The sequence below is a fragment of the Mustela nigripes genome, chromosome 16 (assembly GCF_022355385.1).
Source record: "Mustela nigripes isolate SB6536 chromosome 16, MUSNIG.SB6536, whole genome shotgun sequence".
NCBI lineage: Eukaryota > Metazoa > Chordata > Mammalia > Carnivora > Mustelidae > Mustela > Mustela nigripes.
The window spans coordinates 49,742,056-49,757,959 of record NC_081572.1 but is presented as its reverse complement, the minus strand read 5'-3'; the positions used below and the strand labels follow the sequence as shown (position 1 = coordinate 49,757,959).

Sequence of the window (15,904 nt, the reverse complement as noted above, 5' to 3'; positions counted from 1 at the left end):
TCTTTTTTTTTTTTTTTTAAAGATTTTTTCTTTATTTATCTGACAGAGATCACAAGTAGGCAGAGAGGCAGGCAGAGAGAGAGAGAGAGAGAGAGAGAGAGGAGGAAGCAGGCTACCTGCAGAGCAGAAAGCCCGATGTGGGTCTCGATCCCAGGACCCTGGGATCATGACCTGAGCCGAAGGCAGAGGCTTAACCCACTGGCCACCCAGGTGCCCCTAGAGCATAAATTCTTATGCTGTGGGGAGATAGACAATGAGCAAGCACGCAAAATATGTATTACATCAGATGGTGATAGTGGGGATATGATAATGTAGAAACATATCTTTAGTTTTGTCCCTTATTGTCACCAAAATGACTTTGAGCTACTTTGCTTTGAAGCCAGGATCCAGTCAGGGTTCCTGTGTCGCATATTGTGTCTCTTTATTCTCTTTTAACCTAGAGCAATTTTTCCTTTCCTTTCTATTCACAGTGGTCATATGGCTTTCTCTGTGCTTGCTCTGTGGCCCAGTCCTGCTCATGCCCTGCCCCAGACCAGTTCCCTCCCCATCCCCGCTGCTTTGCTTCTAGTCAGTGGCTTTCTTATACAGCACAATGAGCCATGAGCCCAACATCCAGACAGGCTTTGGGAGCAGAGCCGTATGAGGAGCTTGAGGTTTCTGGCTGAGTGGAGTTTCCCATTTTCCCAAGTTGAGCGTAGTAGAAGATCTGTTTGGTGGAAGATGGGTGGGCAGTAGCAGCTCCTGAGGCAGGCTTAAAGCCCTGGGACTTGGACCATGACCCCGCCAGCCAAGCATGCTTGGACCCCTTGCCAGACTGTGATTTCCTCACTGTACAGTGAAGAGGCTGGTGACCATGTAAGCGGGGAGGGCAGGGTCAATTGATTCATTCATCCACACATTCGGCAAGTATTTATGGAGCATCAACTCAATCACAGGCAAAGTGTGAGGATAAGACAGCAGAAGAGGCATAGTCCCTGCCCCCATGGAACCGTCTGGCTCATGAAGGAGATAGACAAGACAGGCAATGACAAGAGGAGCAATAGCTGCTCTGGTGGCGATGTCTAGGGTACTCTGGAGACATAGAAGCAGGTGTATCCCTTAGCCACAAGGCGTGCATCAACTCTGAACTGAGGAGATGAGTACGAATTAGTGTGAGAAGGCAGGGGAGGAGGAAGCCCTGCCAAGAGCAAAGTGGTCAGGAGCCTGGAAGTTAGCATGAGCAAAGTCAAGGAATAGAAAATGTCAGGGGGTTGAAACTGAGTGTAGTGAGTACTAGGTTGGGAGAGGTGGGTGGTGCCTGTTACCAAGGCCCTGGGGGTTTGAGGAGCCAGAAAGGTTTGAAACAGGGAGGGCTCGTGAGAAGGTTGTTAATCAGTTTTTGGCTGCAGGAGGATGAATTAAAGGTCAGTGTTTGTTGTGATTTTTTGTTTGTTTTGGTAAAATTTTTATGGACATTTGCCACACAGAAAAATGCACCATCATAAGCATGTAGCTCAGGGAATTTCACAAAATGAACCACCTGTGTAAGCAGCATCCAAACAAAGGAACAAAACATTACCAGCCTCAGGATGCCTGGGTGGCTCAGCTGGTTAAGCGTCTGCCTTTGGCTCAGGTCATGATCTCAGGGTCCTGGGATCAAGTCCTGCATCGGGCTCCTTTTCAGTGGGGAGCCTGCTTCTCCCTCTGCCTATTGCTCCTCCTGCTTGTGCTCTTTCGCTCTCTCTCTGACAAATAAATAAATAAAATCTTAAAAAAAAAAATACATTGCCAGTCTCACCTAAGCCCCCTCTAGCCTGGTGCTCCCTTTTAGGCACATCCCTTGCTGAGAGTTAATGCTCTGACCGCCTTCCATCTCCCTGGATTAGTTCTGCCTGTTCTTGAACTTATAAATGACACATGCTGTTATGTGGTTTGTTGTCAGGCTTCTCTCCCTCAGTATAGTCTGAATTTTGAAAGTGGTATTGCCTGAGACAATGATACTTATTCTTATTGCTCTCGGTCTTCCATTGTGTGAACAGTGCTGACGATGGGCATTTGGACAGTTTCCTTGGACAAATTATACTGCTTTCTGTGGACAGGTACACTTCCTTTTATCAGGCCTGTGCCCAGGAGTGGAATTGCTGAATCATGACTTGTGCGTAGAGCCAACATGTCGTTTCCCAAACTTGCAGTGCATGAGTGTTCTGGTTTCTCCCAGCATCAGTCCCAGTTATCTGTGACCTTATCTTGCCCAGTCCCCTCCCACCAGTACCGCAGCAGGGCCCTCTCCAACTCCAGGCCCCCTGCTTCAGAAACCAAGGTGAAAGGACATGGTGGATGAGAGGAGTTTGAAGCCCCTGGAGCAGAAGGCTCTGAGTCCACTACAAGGTGGGAGAAGAGCCTCACTGGGCTCAGGAAAACCTCCTTGAACACCTGATGAAGCAGAGGGGGTTCATGGGAGGATGTGGTGGGAGGAACTTCTGGGTTCCTGCCACAAATGGTGAAGCCCAAGACCACGGACCTGCCTTGCTGAACAGGAAATGCACTGTCGGCTGCCCCAGGGCCACAGAGAACAGAGGAGGCTGGCCTCCCTGTGAATGTGTAATGTGTCTCTCTCACTCCCTTGTGCTGTTTCTCCCTAAAATAGAACACTCAGGACTGGCAGCAGCATGGGTGTGGTTGCTGCAGGGTGAAGTGAGTGGAACATAAAGAAGGCCTTCCACATCTGAAACTAATGTAACATTGTATGTTAATTAGACTTCAATAAAAATGCAAATGAACCCATTAAAAAATAAAACTGTGATAAAACTTGGGGGATGGGCACCCAGGTGGCTCAGTCGTTTAGGTGTCTGCCTTCTGCTCAGGTCATGATCCCGGGGTCCTGGGATGGAGCCCCATGTTGGGCTCTCTGCTCTGTGGGGAGCCTGCTTCTTCCTCTCCCTCTGCCTGCCACTCCCCCTTGCCTGTGTTCTCTCTCTGTGTGTCAAAAAAAATAAATAAAAATCTTTAAAAATTTAAAAAAAAAAAAAACTTAGGGAAAAAAGAAGGCCTTCTCCTGGGAGGTATGGGATTAGACTCAGAATGGACCTACCTAGGTTAGAGGTGGGTGAAGGCAGGAAATGGACGCTTCTAGTCCACGGTACAATAGGGTCCCCAGAGCTGTCAGCTGATGGTGGGTTTGGTTATTGTTAATCATTCAGTCAACAAACCTGGAGGTCAAGAGACTACCCATCATGCGGGACGAATGGGTAGGCAACAGAGGCAGCTCAGACTGGGCCCCAGGCCACAGCACTGCATGACGATATGAATGGCAACCTTAGTTTCCACAATTCACAGCCTGGACAGCTGTACATGGTAGTCTCTTGAGAACTCATAGTCTAGGCGAGTATGGGGGTGGGTTCCAGTAGTCAGGGAGGCCTTGGAGGGGGTCAAGTTGCTCCTTTTGGGAAGACTTTCTGAGGAGCTGGGGTTTAGGATGACTGTTGGCAGGAGAAGGAGGTGGGAAGGAAGTAGTTTGGGCAATGGCCTGAAGGAGGAAGGAGAGCCGAGGCTATTCCAGGCCTGGGCCTCCACCACCAAACCATGATCTAGAATGGAGGTTAGTTTTGCCCCCACCTCTATGGGGGGGAAGGGAATGAGGTGCTAGACGGAGGGCTGAGGTTCAGGCTGGGGTGGAGTCTGGAGCTGAGGCAGGGTTGCTGAGCAGGCGACCTATTTTGGGAGCTCAGCTGCAGAACCCACAGAGCTGCCCCTCTGCTCATCAGCCCTGCCCCACATTAGACCCCTTACCCACCGCCTGAGCGGTCATTCAGTCAGTATTTAGCCATATTTACTGATCCCCAGTTCTGTGCCAGTCGTTCTTCCATACTCTGGAAATAACATGGTAAACAAGATTAGATGTGATCCTTGAGGAACTTACGGTCTAGTGTGAGGGGAGAGATATTAAGCACATAAGCAAGTAAACAGGATACTATAGAACATAACAAGTTCTGTAAAGGAAATAAAACAAGGTGACATGAAGCTGAGCAGGTGTGTTGTGAGGTGGGGCTGGTTAGAGAAAGCATTTATGAGGAGGTGACCGTTAAGCAAGGCTAGGAGATGAAAATGAGTCAGACTTGGGGAGTGAAAAGCAGGGCTTCCAGGCACAGGGCACAGCAAGGCAGAAGGCTTGAGCAGGCAAGAACTCGGGCTGTCCAAAGAAGGGGCTAGAACAGAAGCCAGCCAGTGTGGAGCTGGAGCTTAGAGAACAAAGAAATGGGAAGAGAAGGGCACCTGGGTGGCTCAGTGGGTTAAAGCCTCTGCCTTCAGCTCAGGTCATGATCCCAGGGTCCTAGTATTGAATCCCAGATCAGGCTCCCTACTCAGCAGGGAGTCTGCTTTCTTGGACCCTCTCCCCACTCATGCTCTCTCATTCACACCCTCTCTCTTAAATAAATAGATAAAAATCTTTAAAAAGAAAAAGAAATGGTGAGAGGAGGTCTCAGAGGCAGGGAGGGCTAGACCAGCAAGGCCCTGTAGGGTGCATCAGGGAGTACGGACTCTTTTTCTTTTCTTTCTTTCTTTCTTTTTTTTTTTTATTTGTTTTTTTTTTTTTTTTTTATTTATTTGACAGACAGAGAACACAAGTAGGCAGAGAGGCAGGCAGAGAGAGAGAGAGAGAAGCAGGCTCTGCACCAAGCAGAGAGCCCGCTGCGGGGCTCGATCCCAGGACTCTGGGATCATGACCTGAGCCGAAGGCAGAGGCTTTAACCCACTGAGCCACCCAGGCACCCCCGGACTCTTTTTCCAAGTGCACGGGAGGCTACTGAAGCAGGGGAGTAACACGGTATAAACTGTAAGGGTAAATTTCAAAAACAAACACTACCAGTTAGGAGACGAATATCATAGACCAGACAAGGTGCTGATGGCCAGGATGGTGATGGGGAAATGGAGAGCAGAGGTGCTCTGTAGATATAATTTGGATGAATAATCCATAGGGTTTACTGATGGACTTGATGCAGGGATGAGTGAAAAGATGAAGCAAAGATGTACCCAGGCTTCAGGCTTTATAAGGTAGTGGTTGGTGCTACCATCTATTGCCTTGGGGAAAATGGAAAAACACAGGCTTGAGACACCTGGGTAGCTCAATCGTTAAGTGTCTGCCTTGGGCTCAGGTCTTGATCCCAGGGTTCTGGGATCCAGCCCCGCATCAGGCTCCCTGCTCCACATGAAGCCTGCTTCTCCCTCTCCTATACCCCTTGTTGTGTTCCCCCTCTCTCTGTCAAATAAATAAATAAAATTTAAAAAAAAGAAAAAGAAAAAGAACAAAAAGCACAGGCATGGGAGGACAAGACTCCCAAGTTCTGTTTAGACAATCTAAAGTTTAAGAGGCCAGTTAGGGGCCAGTTAGCCATTGTATTTGTTTCCTATGGCTGTGGTAACGCCCACGAAATTAGTGGCTTAAAACAACACAAATTTATTATCTCACAGTTCTGGAAGTCAGAAATCCAAAATAGGTCTTAATAGGCTAAAGTCAAGGTGTGTTAGCAGGGCTGTGTTCCTTCTGGTGGCTCAAGGGGAGAATCTGTTTCTTCACCTTTTTCAGTTTCCAGAAGCTAGCCACATTCCTTGGTTTGGGGCCTTTTCTTCCACCTTTAAAATCAGCTGTGTAGCATCTTCAAATCTTTCTCTCACTCATCCTCTTGTCTTCCTCTTATAAGGACCCTTGTGATTACATTGGGTCCACCTGGATAATCCAGAATAATTTCCCTTATTTCAAGATCCATAACTTAATCAAGTCTACAAAATCCATTTAGCCACGAAAGGAGCATATTCACAGGTTCTGGGAATCAGGACCTGGACATCTGTTGGGGTGGGGGTGTGTTTCCTACAGCTATTTCCTAGATCCTATATCAGACAGGTTATGCTGGTCTGACTTCTGGTGGAGGGACCCTAGGGCCACAGAACTTCAGCATTTGCAGGTGTATTGAAACCATGGGATTGGAGGGGATTACTAGGGAGAATGTGCTAGCAAGGAAAACAGGGACCAAGCCCCAAGGCTCAAACAACATTTAGAAATTAGATGGTGGGGGTGCCTGGGCAGCTCAGTGGGTTAAAGCCTCTGCCTTCAGCTCAGGTCATGATTCCAGGGTCCTGGGATCGAGCCCCACATTGGGCTCTCTGCTCCGCAGGGAGCCTGCTTCCTCCTCTCTCTCTGCCTGCCTCTCTGCCTGCTTGTGATCTCTGTCTGTCAAATAAATAAATAAAAATGTTTAAAAAAAAAAAAGAAAGAAAGAAATTAGACGGCGAAGAAGCCAACAAAGGAGTCTGAGAAGGAGTATTGAGACAGGAAGGGGGAAATGAAAGGAAAGTATTTCAAGGAGGGGGTGGTCACATGTCCAGGCATGCTGAGAGGTTAAAGGTGAGGACCGAGAGGTGTCCATTAGATTTGGCAGTGTGGGGACCACTGTTGACCTTTGACAATAGCTGTATCAGACGGTGGAATCAACCTGGGGTGGTTAAGCTGGGGGTGGGAGCATGTACACAGGTGTAGACTTCTTCTTAATCCATGGAGATAAGTAAATGATCTATTTCATAATTATAATAGAGTGACAGGAAGTGAGGAAGTGGAGATGGTACCTCATTCTTGCCACCCAACCCACCATAGCTGCATCGTGATCTTTAGAAAGTACAGAGTAATATTCCCCATTATAAAGTCCTCCATGACTTCCTACTGCCCGCAGCACAAAGATCTTGGAACTGGTTACCAAAGCCTGTTACCAAAGCCCAGTCTTGGGCCCCCTTCCTCAATGCTCCCTACTCAACCCAACCCCTAAGATGGGGAACTCACTCCCTGTCTTGAGACAGACCAGTTCTCCCTGGGCAGTGCGGATAATGAGAATGCTTAGGCTGACACTGGACTCTGCTGTCTCCCTGGGCTTGGGATGAGGGGCGAAGTTTGCCATTGGGAATCATATCTCTGGAGGCTGCCTTAATGTGGCTAAAGTGCTCCCCCCTCAAACCTCCATTTCTGACTGACCCAGAGGGTAGGAACACCAACACACTCTTCTCAGGAAATACTATTACTGAGGCCAGGTGGGGTGGTTTCCCTGGCAGCCACCAGAAAGCCAGCACCCCAACAGAACCAACTGTCTTGCTGATGGCTTCCTGGTACCTACCCACCCTTGCCCCAAAGAGTATATCACCCCCATCTCTGTCAGGGGGAGTCAGCAGGCAGAGAGCAGATACATTTAACCATTTCCTGCCTGGAGCTATATAAAGGTAAATGCTGAGCAAAAGCTTTCCACATAATGCAGAATCCGCCATTCTGGGCTGGAAGTCTGTCTGCCTGCCCCATATCTGGACCTCCTCCATTAGTTTTCCAGATAGGGAGCCTGCGAGCCTGTGGACCTGGAGTGGGAAGACTATGCCTGGGCAGGCAGAAAAGAGAAGGGAATCATTGGCCAGCTCAACTTTGCTGTCTACCTTTCCAACTCAGGCTCCTGGTCACCGGCCCTCAAACCAAGGAGGAAGGAGGCCTCCTGCATTGTTGTTCCCTCATCCAAGATAAGATCTCTTGCGAAAGAGTAGGTAAGTCTGCCTCAGTTTTGGGCAATGCCCCTAGACCTCCTTCCAAGGAATCCCATTTTTCTGGGCCAAATCATTTGAACCTAGTCCAGTCCCTCCACCCTAGATTCTACCACCACCCCCAGTAGGTCTTCTACCCCAATGCCCAATCCTATCCCAACCCAATCCTAATCCCCAGCCCATCTTTCCAGACCCAGTCCTAACAAAAATGATACTTAAAATGTATTGAGTGCTCACCATGCGGCTGGCACTCTGCTAAGTGTTCACTTTAAATCCTCAAAATCACAGAATCACACCATTTTATATAAGAGGAAGCTATCGTTCAAGAAGTCCTTTGATTGCCAGTATGACTAAGGTCGTGCATCTGGCATTGGCAGAAACAGCTGGCAAACCCAACTCTGTCTGATTCCAAAACCCAACCTGTCCCAACTCATCACACCTCAATGGAATCCAATCTTACCCCTCCCAACCTGTGGCCATCCTAATATCTAGCATGGGGACTGGCATATATTAGGCACTCAATAAATGCTATGAACAATGAATGGAACTAATTAATCATTAACCAACTCTACGCATCCCACGGAGTCTCACTGAAGTCCTACATTTGCTGATGACCCTTCGGCTGTGTGTGGTAGAGTCCTTGTCTCTGTGAGACATACGATGTTGAACAACCTCACTCTGCTTTAGAGGAGATGCAAGCTGGCAGGGCAACTGGGTGATCCTATGGCTCAAAATGGCGTCTCCTGAGGCCCACAGGGTAGAGGGAAAGGAGTGAGGTACATTTTCTTGGGGATTCCCCAGGGACAGAACTTTGAGAGTGGGGAGTTCATCGATCCATATAGCCAGGCCTTTAACATCTTGTACACCTCCCTGGTGCTGCACACACCCACCAGCTAGTGCTTCTCTACCCTCCTGCCCCTGCAGACCATGAGCCCCTGTAAGAAAATCACCAGCTCTCAGTTATTTCTAGATCCCTAACACCATCCAGCATGAGGCCAGGCACAGAGCAGACATCACAGGGCATCTGTTGAATGAGTCAGTGAATAAGTCTGACGAATAGGCACGTTGCTCTGAGCATGTCTAAGCCTGTGCTTGAAGGCCCCTCAGCCAGCTTCTAGAGGCTGCGCTGAGTGACCAACAGTTCTTTATGGGGCCCTGTGACATCTGACCTTGGCTGAAGTGTTGCCTCCCAGCATCCCTCCCTCCTTACCTGGCCTTAACTGTTTCAGAGACTGTCCCCATCCCAAAGGGGAGGTACCGGGGAGTGACAGTTGTTCGGAACCACCACAGTGTTTTGGTAAGTGTGCGTGAGATGGGACGGTAGAGGACTTAAGGGAGGGGGGCACTAACCCTGTGGTTGACCAGTGTTAATACCAGTCTGACTGGTATATTCTCAGGGCTGAGCCCAGCTATCTCCTTGGTACCAACCACAGGGCTGACCAAGGCTCTAACCTGGGTATATCATGTGATGCAGCACACTGACCCAAGTGCTTAACCTCAGCTTTGACCCCATCATGCTCCCACCCCTGCTGAGGCATAAACAAGCTCTTCCTACATCCTCTGCCTCGTTGATGAACTTGATTCTGGCATGGGATTGATGGTGTAGCTGTGATTAGGGTGACTGTGCTGAAGGTGACTTAGGCTTTCTCCTCCCTTTCTCCCCCTCTCCCCTAGATCTGCATTCAAGTGCGGACCCCGCAGCCCCACAGTCTCAGCTCAGAACTCACAGGGACCTGCAGCCTACTATCCAACAACTTCCAAAACCACACCCAAGTCCACTTCTCCAACCTTGGTAAGGTTTGGACACTCACTGACCTTGGACATCCCTGAAGAGGTCTCCTTGGGTCTCTACAAAGAGGCACAGCAGGGCCACAGAGGCCCAGAGAGGGGAAGGCAAGCCTAGGCCCCTGTGAAGGGAATCAGGGCAGAACTAAATGTGGGCCTGCCTGGAGGTGAACAAGGAGGCTGTCTGACTCTGAGTTCTTCCATGTGTGTTTTTTAAAGAAAATCTGGATCCCAGTGCACACGTGGATGACAGAGAGTGCTACAGGAACAAGAAAGGCAACACAGAGAAGCCAGCCAGGTGGCGCCGGGCTCTGAAGATACAGGAGGAGGAGGAGGAGGAGGAGGAAGCTGGTGAGGAAGGGCAGATCTCTAGGCTGGTGACCTCCAGGAGTGAGGTGTGCCCAGGTCTGGAAGATGGGGAGCAGTGGCTAGATTCCATAGACCTGGCCAGTCCCAGCTCTGTGCCACCCCCACAACCATATGAAAGATGGGGAAACAGGCCTAAAGAGCAGGAGCAATGGGAGTGACTCACTCAACAAGTCAGAGTGAACAGGCTCTGGCTGCCTCTGCCTCGGAGACAAAATCTTCAATCTTGGGAACTTTACCAACTTCCTCCCTGAACTGAGCCCCCAGAGCCTGAATATGGTGGGTACCCTGAGGGCAGTACACGCTGTCCTCACTGTTGCCTCAAATTCCACACTCACTCCTGACCAGGCACTGAGATTGCCATCATCCTGGATGGCTCAGGAAGCATTGACCCCCCAGACTTCCAGAGAGCCAAAGACTTCATCTCCAACATGATGAAGAACTTCTATAAGAAGTGCTTTCAGGTAGGCTTCCCTAAGAGGTAGGCTCATGTGGTCTTTCAGTTCTCTGTTGCTGTGAACAGATCTCCTCAAAACAACAACCCCTTATTTGCTCACAGTTCAGGGTCAGTTATGTGGGCTGGGTCAGCTGGGTGGTTCTTCTGCTGGCCTTGCCTGGAGTTGGTCCTGCAGCTGCAGACATCCTGTTGCTTGACTGGATGGCCTTCCTTGTCTGAACCATGTGCCTCCCGCAGGCCAGTCCAACTTTTCCATGGCTACAGTGTTCCAATGTATGCGTGCACTTTTCAAGATTCTGACTATCACATTTGCCAATGTCCCATTGGCCAAAGCCAGTCACTTGACCTATCCCATAGTCAATATGTGGGAGAGGGACTATACACAGACATGGTTTCAGGGACAAGTCTATGACTCATTGAGAGCCATTATTATCATAGCTTCTTTCTTCTCTATTTTCTTAGAGACTTCCCTCTACTTTAGCATCTCCTCCTGCCTGGAGGCAAGGAGAAATGAATGGATTCTTTTACTACTTCCAGGGGGAGCCACCTAAAGGGCAGGGGGTGCTTTGGGCATGGGGACTCAGCCAACCTCCTCCCCACCTTGGTTCCTCCTCTCTAGTGCAGCTTTGCCCTGGTGCAATACGGGGCAGTGATCCAGACTGAGTTTGATCTTCGGGATAGCCAGGATGTGAGCGCCTCCCTCGCCAGAGTCCAGAACATCACTCAAGTGGGGAGTGTCACCAAGACTGCTTCTGCCATGCAGCATGTCCTGTAAGTATGAGGGCAGTGGGAATTCCCTGAGCACCTACTGCATGCCGGCTCACAGCCCTGCCCAGAGGCTCCGAGGCGTCATGCCTGGAGAGGTGGCTGGAAAGAGCTGGGAAGAGAAAGGATCAGGTTCCAGCTCTTCCTTGGCTGAGGAAAATGTCATCAGCCCTGGCTGACGGATGACATCCCAAGACATTCTCCAAAAATTCTTTCAAAAGCTCCTTTTGTGAGCAGCAGTAGAGCACGGTGCTTATCGTATGGGCTTCTTGGCTGCCTGGGTTCAATCTCAGCTCCAGTTTGTACTTCGGAGACCTTGGGTGAGTTGCCTATCCTGTCTGTGCTTCAGTTGCTTCGATTTCTCTCTTTTTTGAGAGAGAAAGAATGAGCTCACATGGGCGAACAGGGGTGGGAGGGTGGAGAAGGGGCAGAGGTAGAGGAAGAAATAGAATCTTAAGAAGGCTCCATGCCCTGTGTGGAACATGATGTGGAGCTTGATCTCATGACCCTGAGATCATGACCTGAGCCAAAATGCTTAACAGACTGAACCACCCAGGTGCCACAGATGCTTCACTTTTAGGATGAGAATAAGTAGGGACACCTGGGTGGCTCAGTTGATTGAGCGACCGAATCATGGTCGTGAGATCAAGCCCTGTGTCAGGCTCTGTGCTCAGCATGGCGTCGGCTTCAGATTCTCTCTTTTTCTCTGCCCCTACCCCTGAGCACACACTCTATCTTTCTCTCTCACTCTCAACATAAATAATAAATAAATAAAATGAGAATAATAATTGTACTTGTCTTACAGGATTTTGTGAGGATTAAATGAGTTAAAATATGTATGGTACTTACAACAGTGCCTGACACATAAGTACTATGTAAATATTAGCCACTATTATTAATATCATTATTATTCACAAGAGTAGATTGAAGTGTGGTCCAAAACCTTTCTGTGGGAGGAGGTGAGGGGCAAGGTCTGTCATAGCCTCCCCTCCACCTGGCCCTGCTGTATGCCAGAGGGGGGCTTTTTGGGTTTTTGTTCCCATTTTGAAGGGATCCTTAATCCTATCCAATTCTAAAACAGGCCAGTGAATAAAATTTCCCCAGAGCTCAGCATCCCTCTGGCAAAGTTCTCCTCTTCATTTATTGTCCCCTACTTAGAGACAACATCTTCACGCCAAGCCACGGCTCCAGAAAAAAGGCATCCAAGGTCATGGTGGTACTCACTGATGGGGACATATTTGAGGACCCACTCAACCTTACTACTGTCATCAATTCCCCAAAGATGCAAGGTGTTGAGCGCTTTGCCATTGGGGTAAGAGCCAAGAGCTGGGGGGAGGCCCTCCTGACCCTGTGCGGCCTGGGGTGGGGAGGAGCCAGGGTTCCCGATAGGGGCTTCTGTAAACTGCTTACTCAAGCCTTGCTCTATTCACAGACACTTAGCAACTGCTATCAGTCCCTATGTCCTGAAATTTCCCCACTCCATACTGGGTCTTCCCACAGAGGGCCTATTTCCCAGTGGTAGGCACAGCTCACTTGCCCAGCAGTGATGGGGAGAGCAGTGAACACTGAGGTACCCCAAAGGAAGGACATCAGGGAAGGTCCCTGGAGGAGATGGTGCTGAGCCAAGTCTTGGAGGACAAATAGGAGTAGCTGGCCTAGGCTGTGGGGGAAGCGGGAAGGGCTCCGCAGGCAAGGGGCACAGCATGTGAGAATGAGCCTGGTGTGTGAAGGAAGGTGTGTGTGCAGGAGAACAGGGATCAGGGAGTGGATGCAGCCAGCAGAGGGACTCAGCCCTCTCCCTGGGCCTGGAGAGCTCTTGGGGCTTGGGAACCAGCCTACTCTTATGATCCTGATCCACCGACCCATGGCCCCTGTGCAGGTGGGAGAGGCATTTGAGAAGAATAGGACCTACAGTGAACTGAAGCTGATCGCCTCAGACCCTGATGACAGATACGCCTTCAAGGTGACCAACTACACAGCACTGGATGGACTGCTGAGTAAATTGCAGGAGAATATCATTCAGATGGAAGGTGAGAGCTCTGCTGAGCAGTCCCCTTAGGATTTGGCAGGAGGCCAATCCCTGTGCTCCAGCCCCACTCCTGTCCTCCCTCCATCTGGCTCTCTGGGCATCCCATCACTTCTCTGAGCCTCAGCTGTTCCATCTCTGAAAAGGCAACAATATCCCCAGCCCTGGAATTCCCTGAAGCTCTGATGAGAAGCTCCTTCTGATGCTGGAGAAAGAAGGATGACTGGGTTTGGATCCCATCCTCAGGAGCTCACAGATGAGGAAACTGAAGCTCAGAAAGAGGGAGTGAGCTGCCCAAGCTTACTCTGCCAGTGGCTACTAAAGCAGGACCAGGTTTCCACTCTCAGCCTGGTGTATGTCCCATTATTCTGAACATGGTTCCCTCTGGGTATGAGGTCAAACTGGGCCCTTATCTGACTTAGTCTCTCCCTTCACCTCATCCCACAGCAGTGTCTCACTGGGCTTCTTGGCTTCTAGGCACGGTTGGAGAGGCCCTCCACTACCAGCTGGCACAGATCGGGTTCAGTGCCCAGATCCTTGATAAGGTATGTGGCCAACTCAGTACCAAGCAGGCTGACCACAGAGGAGGGGCCCCAATGACCCCCAGGGACTCAGGGATCCCTGGATCACAGTGTAGAGCTCTGCCGTCTGAAAAAGCCCTTTTAGGATAAAGGAAAACCATTTGTACTTGCTTGCTCTAATCTGGACCTTTGAGGTAGATGAAAGAATGGTCATATTCATTACAGGTGGTCGTTTTGTTCTGTGTACTCATGATTATGCACTACTAACACAGGCTTTGGCTTAGATCACTTGCCTACCAAGTTCCATACGTGTCCTCACCAGAGGCACTGTTCCTTACCACGGGAAAAATGCAGGCGTGATGAGGACACCAGCCTTGCATGGACGTGGAATTATGGTCAGCAAATTGCTTGACACAGGTAGACCTTATGTGCCAGGCAACGTGCACAGAAGATGAACTGTGTATTGTTCAATCATACTTTGTTTTCATGCTCAACATCTGGGGCCTGGGTCAGATTTCTGTCCTGGGGGTGATGGGCACTGGAAGGATGGTTGTCCTGACAGGGTCATGGGTACAAGGCAGGAACCAAGTACTTGCTATCTTGCCTTCCTCCTGCATTTCTAGCCAGGTGGTCAGTGATCCCTGAAAGTGAACATGCCCTCCACCCACAACTCTGCGCGCCTCACCCATCATCCCCCCTATCCCCGCTGTGGCTGGCCCGGGTCCCTCCCTCTCGGATGGCCTCCAACCCTCATCCCCTGTAGGGGCAGGTACTGCTCGGTGCCGTGGGGGCCTTCAACTGGTCGGGGGGTGCGCTACTCTACGACATGCACAGCCGCCAGGGTCGCTTCCTGAACCACACTGAGGCGGATACCGAGAATGCGCAGTACAGCTATCTAGGTGAGGCGGGGCCTGGAGGCTTCCTGGGCGGGGGCAGGGGCCTAAAGAGCAACCCGGAGGCTGGGCATTGGGCTGAATTAGGCTTCCCAGTTAGGGCAGGCTCTGGTCAGTTAGGGCAGTCACAGGGACTAAGCGATAGGCCTTGGTTGGGGACCCCGAGGCTGAGAATTAGGGCCTTCTGGATGAGGAGCAGGCCTCCTTTGGATGGAAGCTCACAGCTACCTGAGGAGGCGGGGCCTCACCATTAACAGTAGTGGTGAGTGACCCTTCACCTCCCGTCCTTGGTCCTCATATACCGTGTGTGTGAGATGAACGTGTGTGGTGAATGTGTATGGAGTGTGTTTTGAATGAAGCTGTATATACATTGGGTGCATATCACTCCTGTGTGGTGGGGCACATGTGTGTGAGAAGGCCCAGTGGTAATTGGGAGCACTCCCTGATGCTCGTTTTTAAAAGGATGAGAAAGATCTGCCCCCCTGCCCAGGCTACTTTGAAGGACTGGTTGGGAAAATGGTGGGGGGATCAAAGGAGTGGCCCAATGGGCGCTCCCAACCACAACCACCACCACTCCTTCTCTCAGGTTATGCAGTGGCCCTACTGCACAAGGCCTGTGGCCTCTCCTACGTGGCGGGGGCTCCACGGTACAAGCAGCAGGGAGCCGTGTTTGAGCTCCGGAAGGAGGGCAGAGAGACCAACTTCGTGCCAGTACTGGAGGGAGAGCAGGTACCTGCTGGAGAAGGATGCCCCCCCCCCCCCCCGTTATTGTAGATGGAGGATCTGGAGGCCCTGGAGGGAATGGGATAGGCTGCAAGGCATGCAGTGGATTATAGACTCAGTCTGGACTGAACTCAGACAGAATGCAGTGCCATTGGCCCAGCTCTGCATGTCTGTTTGGCGACTGGGTTCCCCCGTTGTTGGGGATATAGCTGCTCACCCGGGCTTCTTTGTTACTCTGGTGAACAAATTGATCTGGAATAACCCAAACTGGTAGTCCAGGAAGAGCAGGAGCAGGTATCTAGCCTTGCTGAGGAGTATCAGAGGAGGCCTCCCCAGCACCCTTGTGAGTTGAGTTCCTTCTGGGCTATAGATGGGATCCTATTTTGGCTCTGAGCTGTGCCCTGTGGACATTGACATGGATGGGACCACGGACTTCTTGCTGGTGGCTGCTCCATTTTACCACATTCACGGAGAGGAAGGCAGAGTGTATGTGTACTGTCTGAATGAGCAGGTAGGAGTCTCATCTTTGCAAACTTGCCGAAGTTGTGGCTGCTCAGCCTGGTGCAAATCTGATGGAGGCTGGGAGCACCCTGGGCCTGCCTCTTCTGTCAGGACAGTGATGGGGAAGTGCTCAGGGTGGATGATGGCCAAGCAGAGCACCATCACCTTTCCTCCCGTACTCTTTCTCACTTTCCCCACCCCATCATCTCGTGTTGATGATGATAATATCCCACGTAACTGCATAGTTGACAAAGCATGTTCTATGATCTCACTGGTTTCTCACAGTAACTGTGTCACTCCCATTCTACAGATGAGGAAGCTG

The 15,904-nt window shown here is 50.4% G+C and overlaps 1 protein-coding gene across 1 annotated transcript in view; it reads left to right on the top strand.

Annotated features, from left to right (window-relative positions):
• ITGAE (integrin subunit alpha E) overlaps window positions 1–15,904 on the top strand; it is a 63,956-nt gene that overhangs the window by 20,013 nt on the left and 28,039 nt on the right. Inside the window, exons 3-14 of the mRNA XM_059378507.1 lie at window positions 7,457–7,548; window positions 8,775–8,842; window positions 9,220–9,337; window positions 9,550–9,681; window positions 10,045–10,160; window positions 10,773–10,924; window positions 12,077–12,230; window positions 12,798–12,948; window positions 13,422–13,489; window positions 14,229–14,364; window positions 14,945–15,087; window positions 15,452–15,592. Of these exons, the coding sequence (XP_059234490.1) occupies window positions 7,457–7,548; window positions 8,775–8,842; window positions 9,220–9,337; window positions 9,550–9,681; window positions 10,045–10,160; window positions 10,773–10,924; window positions 12,077–12,230; window positions 12,798–12,948; window positions 13,422–13,489; window positions 14,229–14,364; window positions 14,945–15,087; window positions 15,452–15,592 (1,471 nt within the window). The remainder of the gene's footprint in view (window positions 1–7,456; window positions 7,549–8,774; window positions 8,843–9,219; window positions 9,338–9,549; window positions 9,682–10,044; window positions 10,161–10,772; window positions 10,925–12,076; window positions 12,231–12,797; window positions 12,949–13,421; window positions 13,490–14,228; window positions 14,365–14,944; window positions 15,088–15,451; window positions 15,593–15,904) is intronic.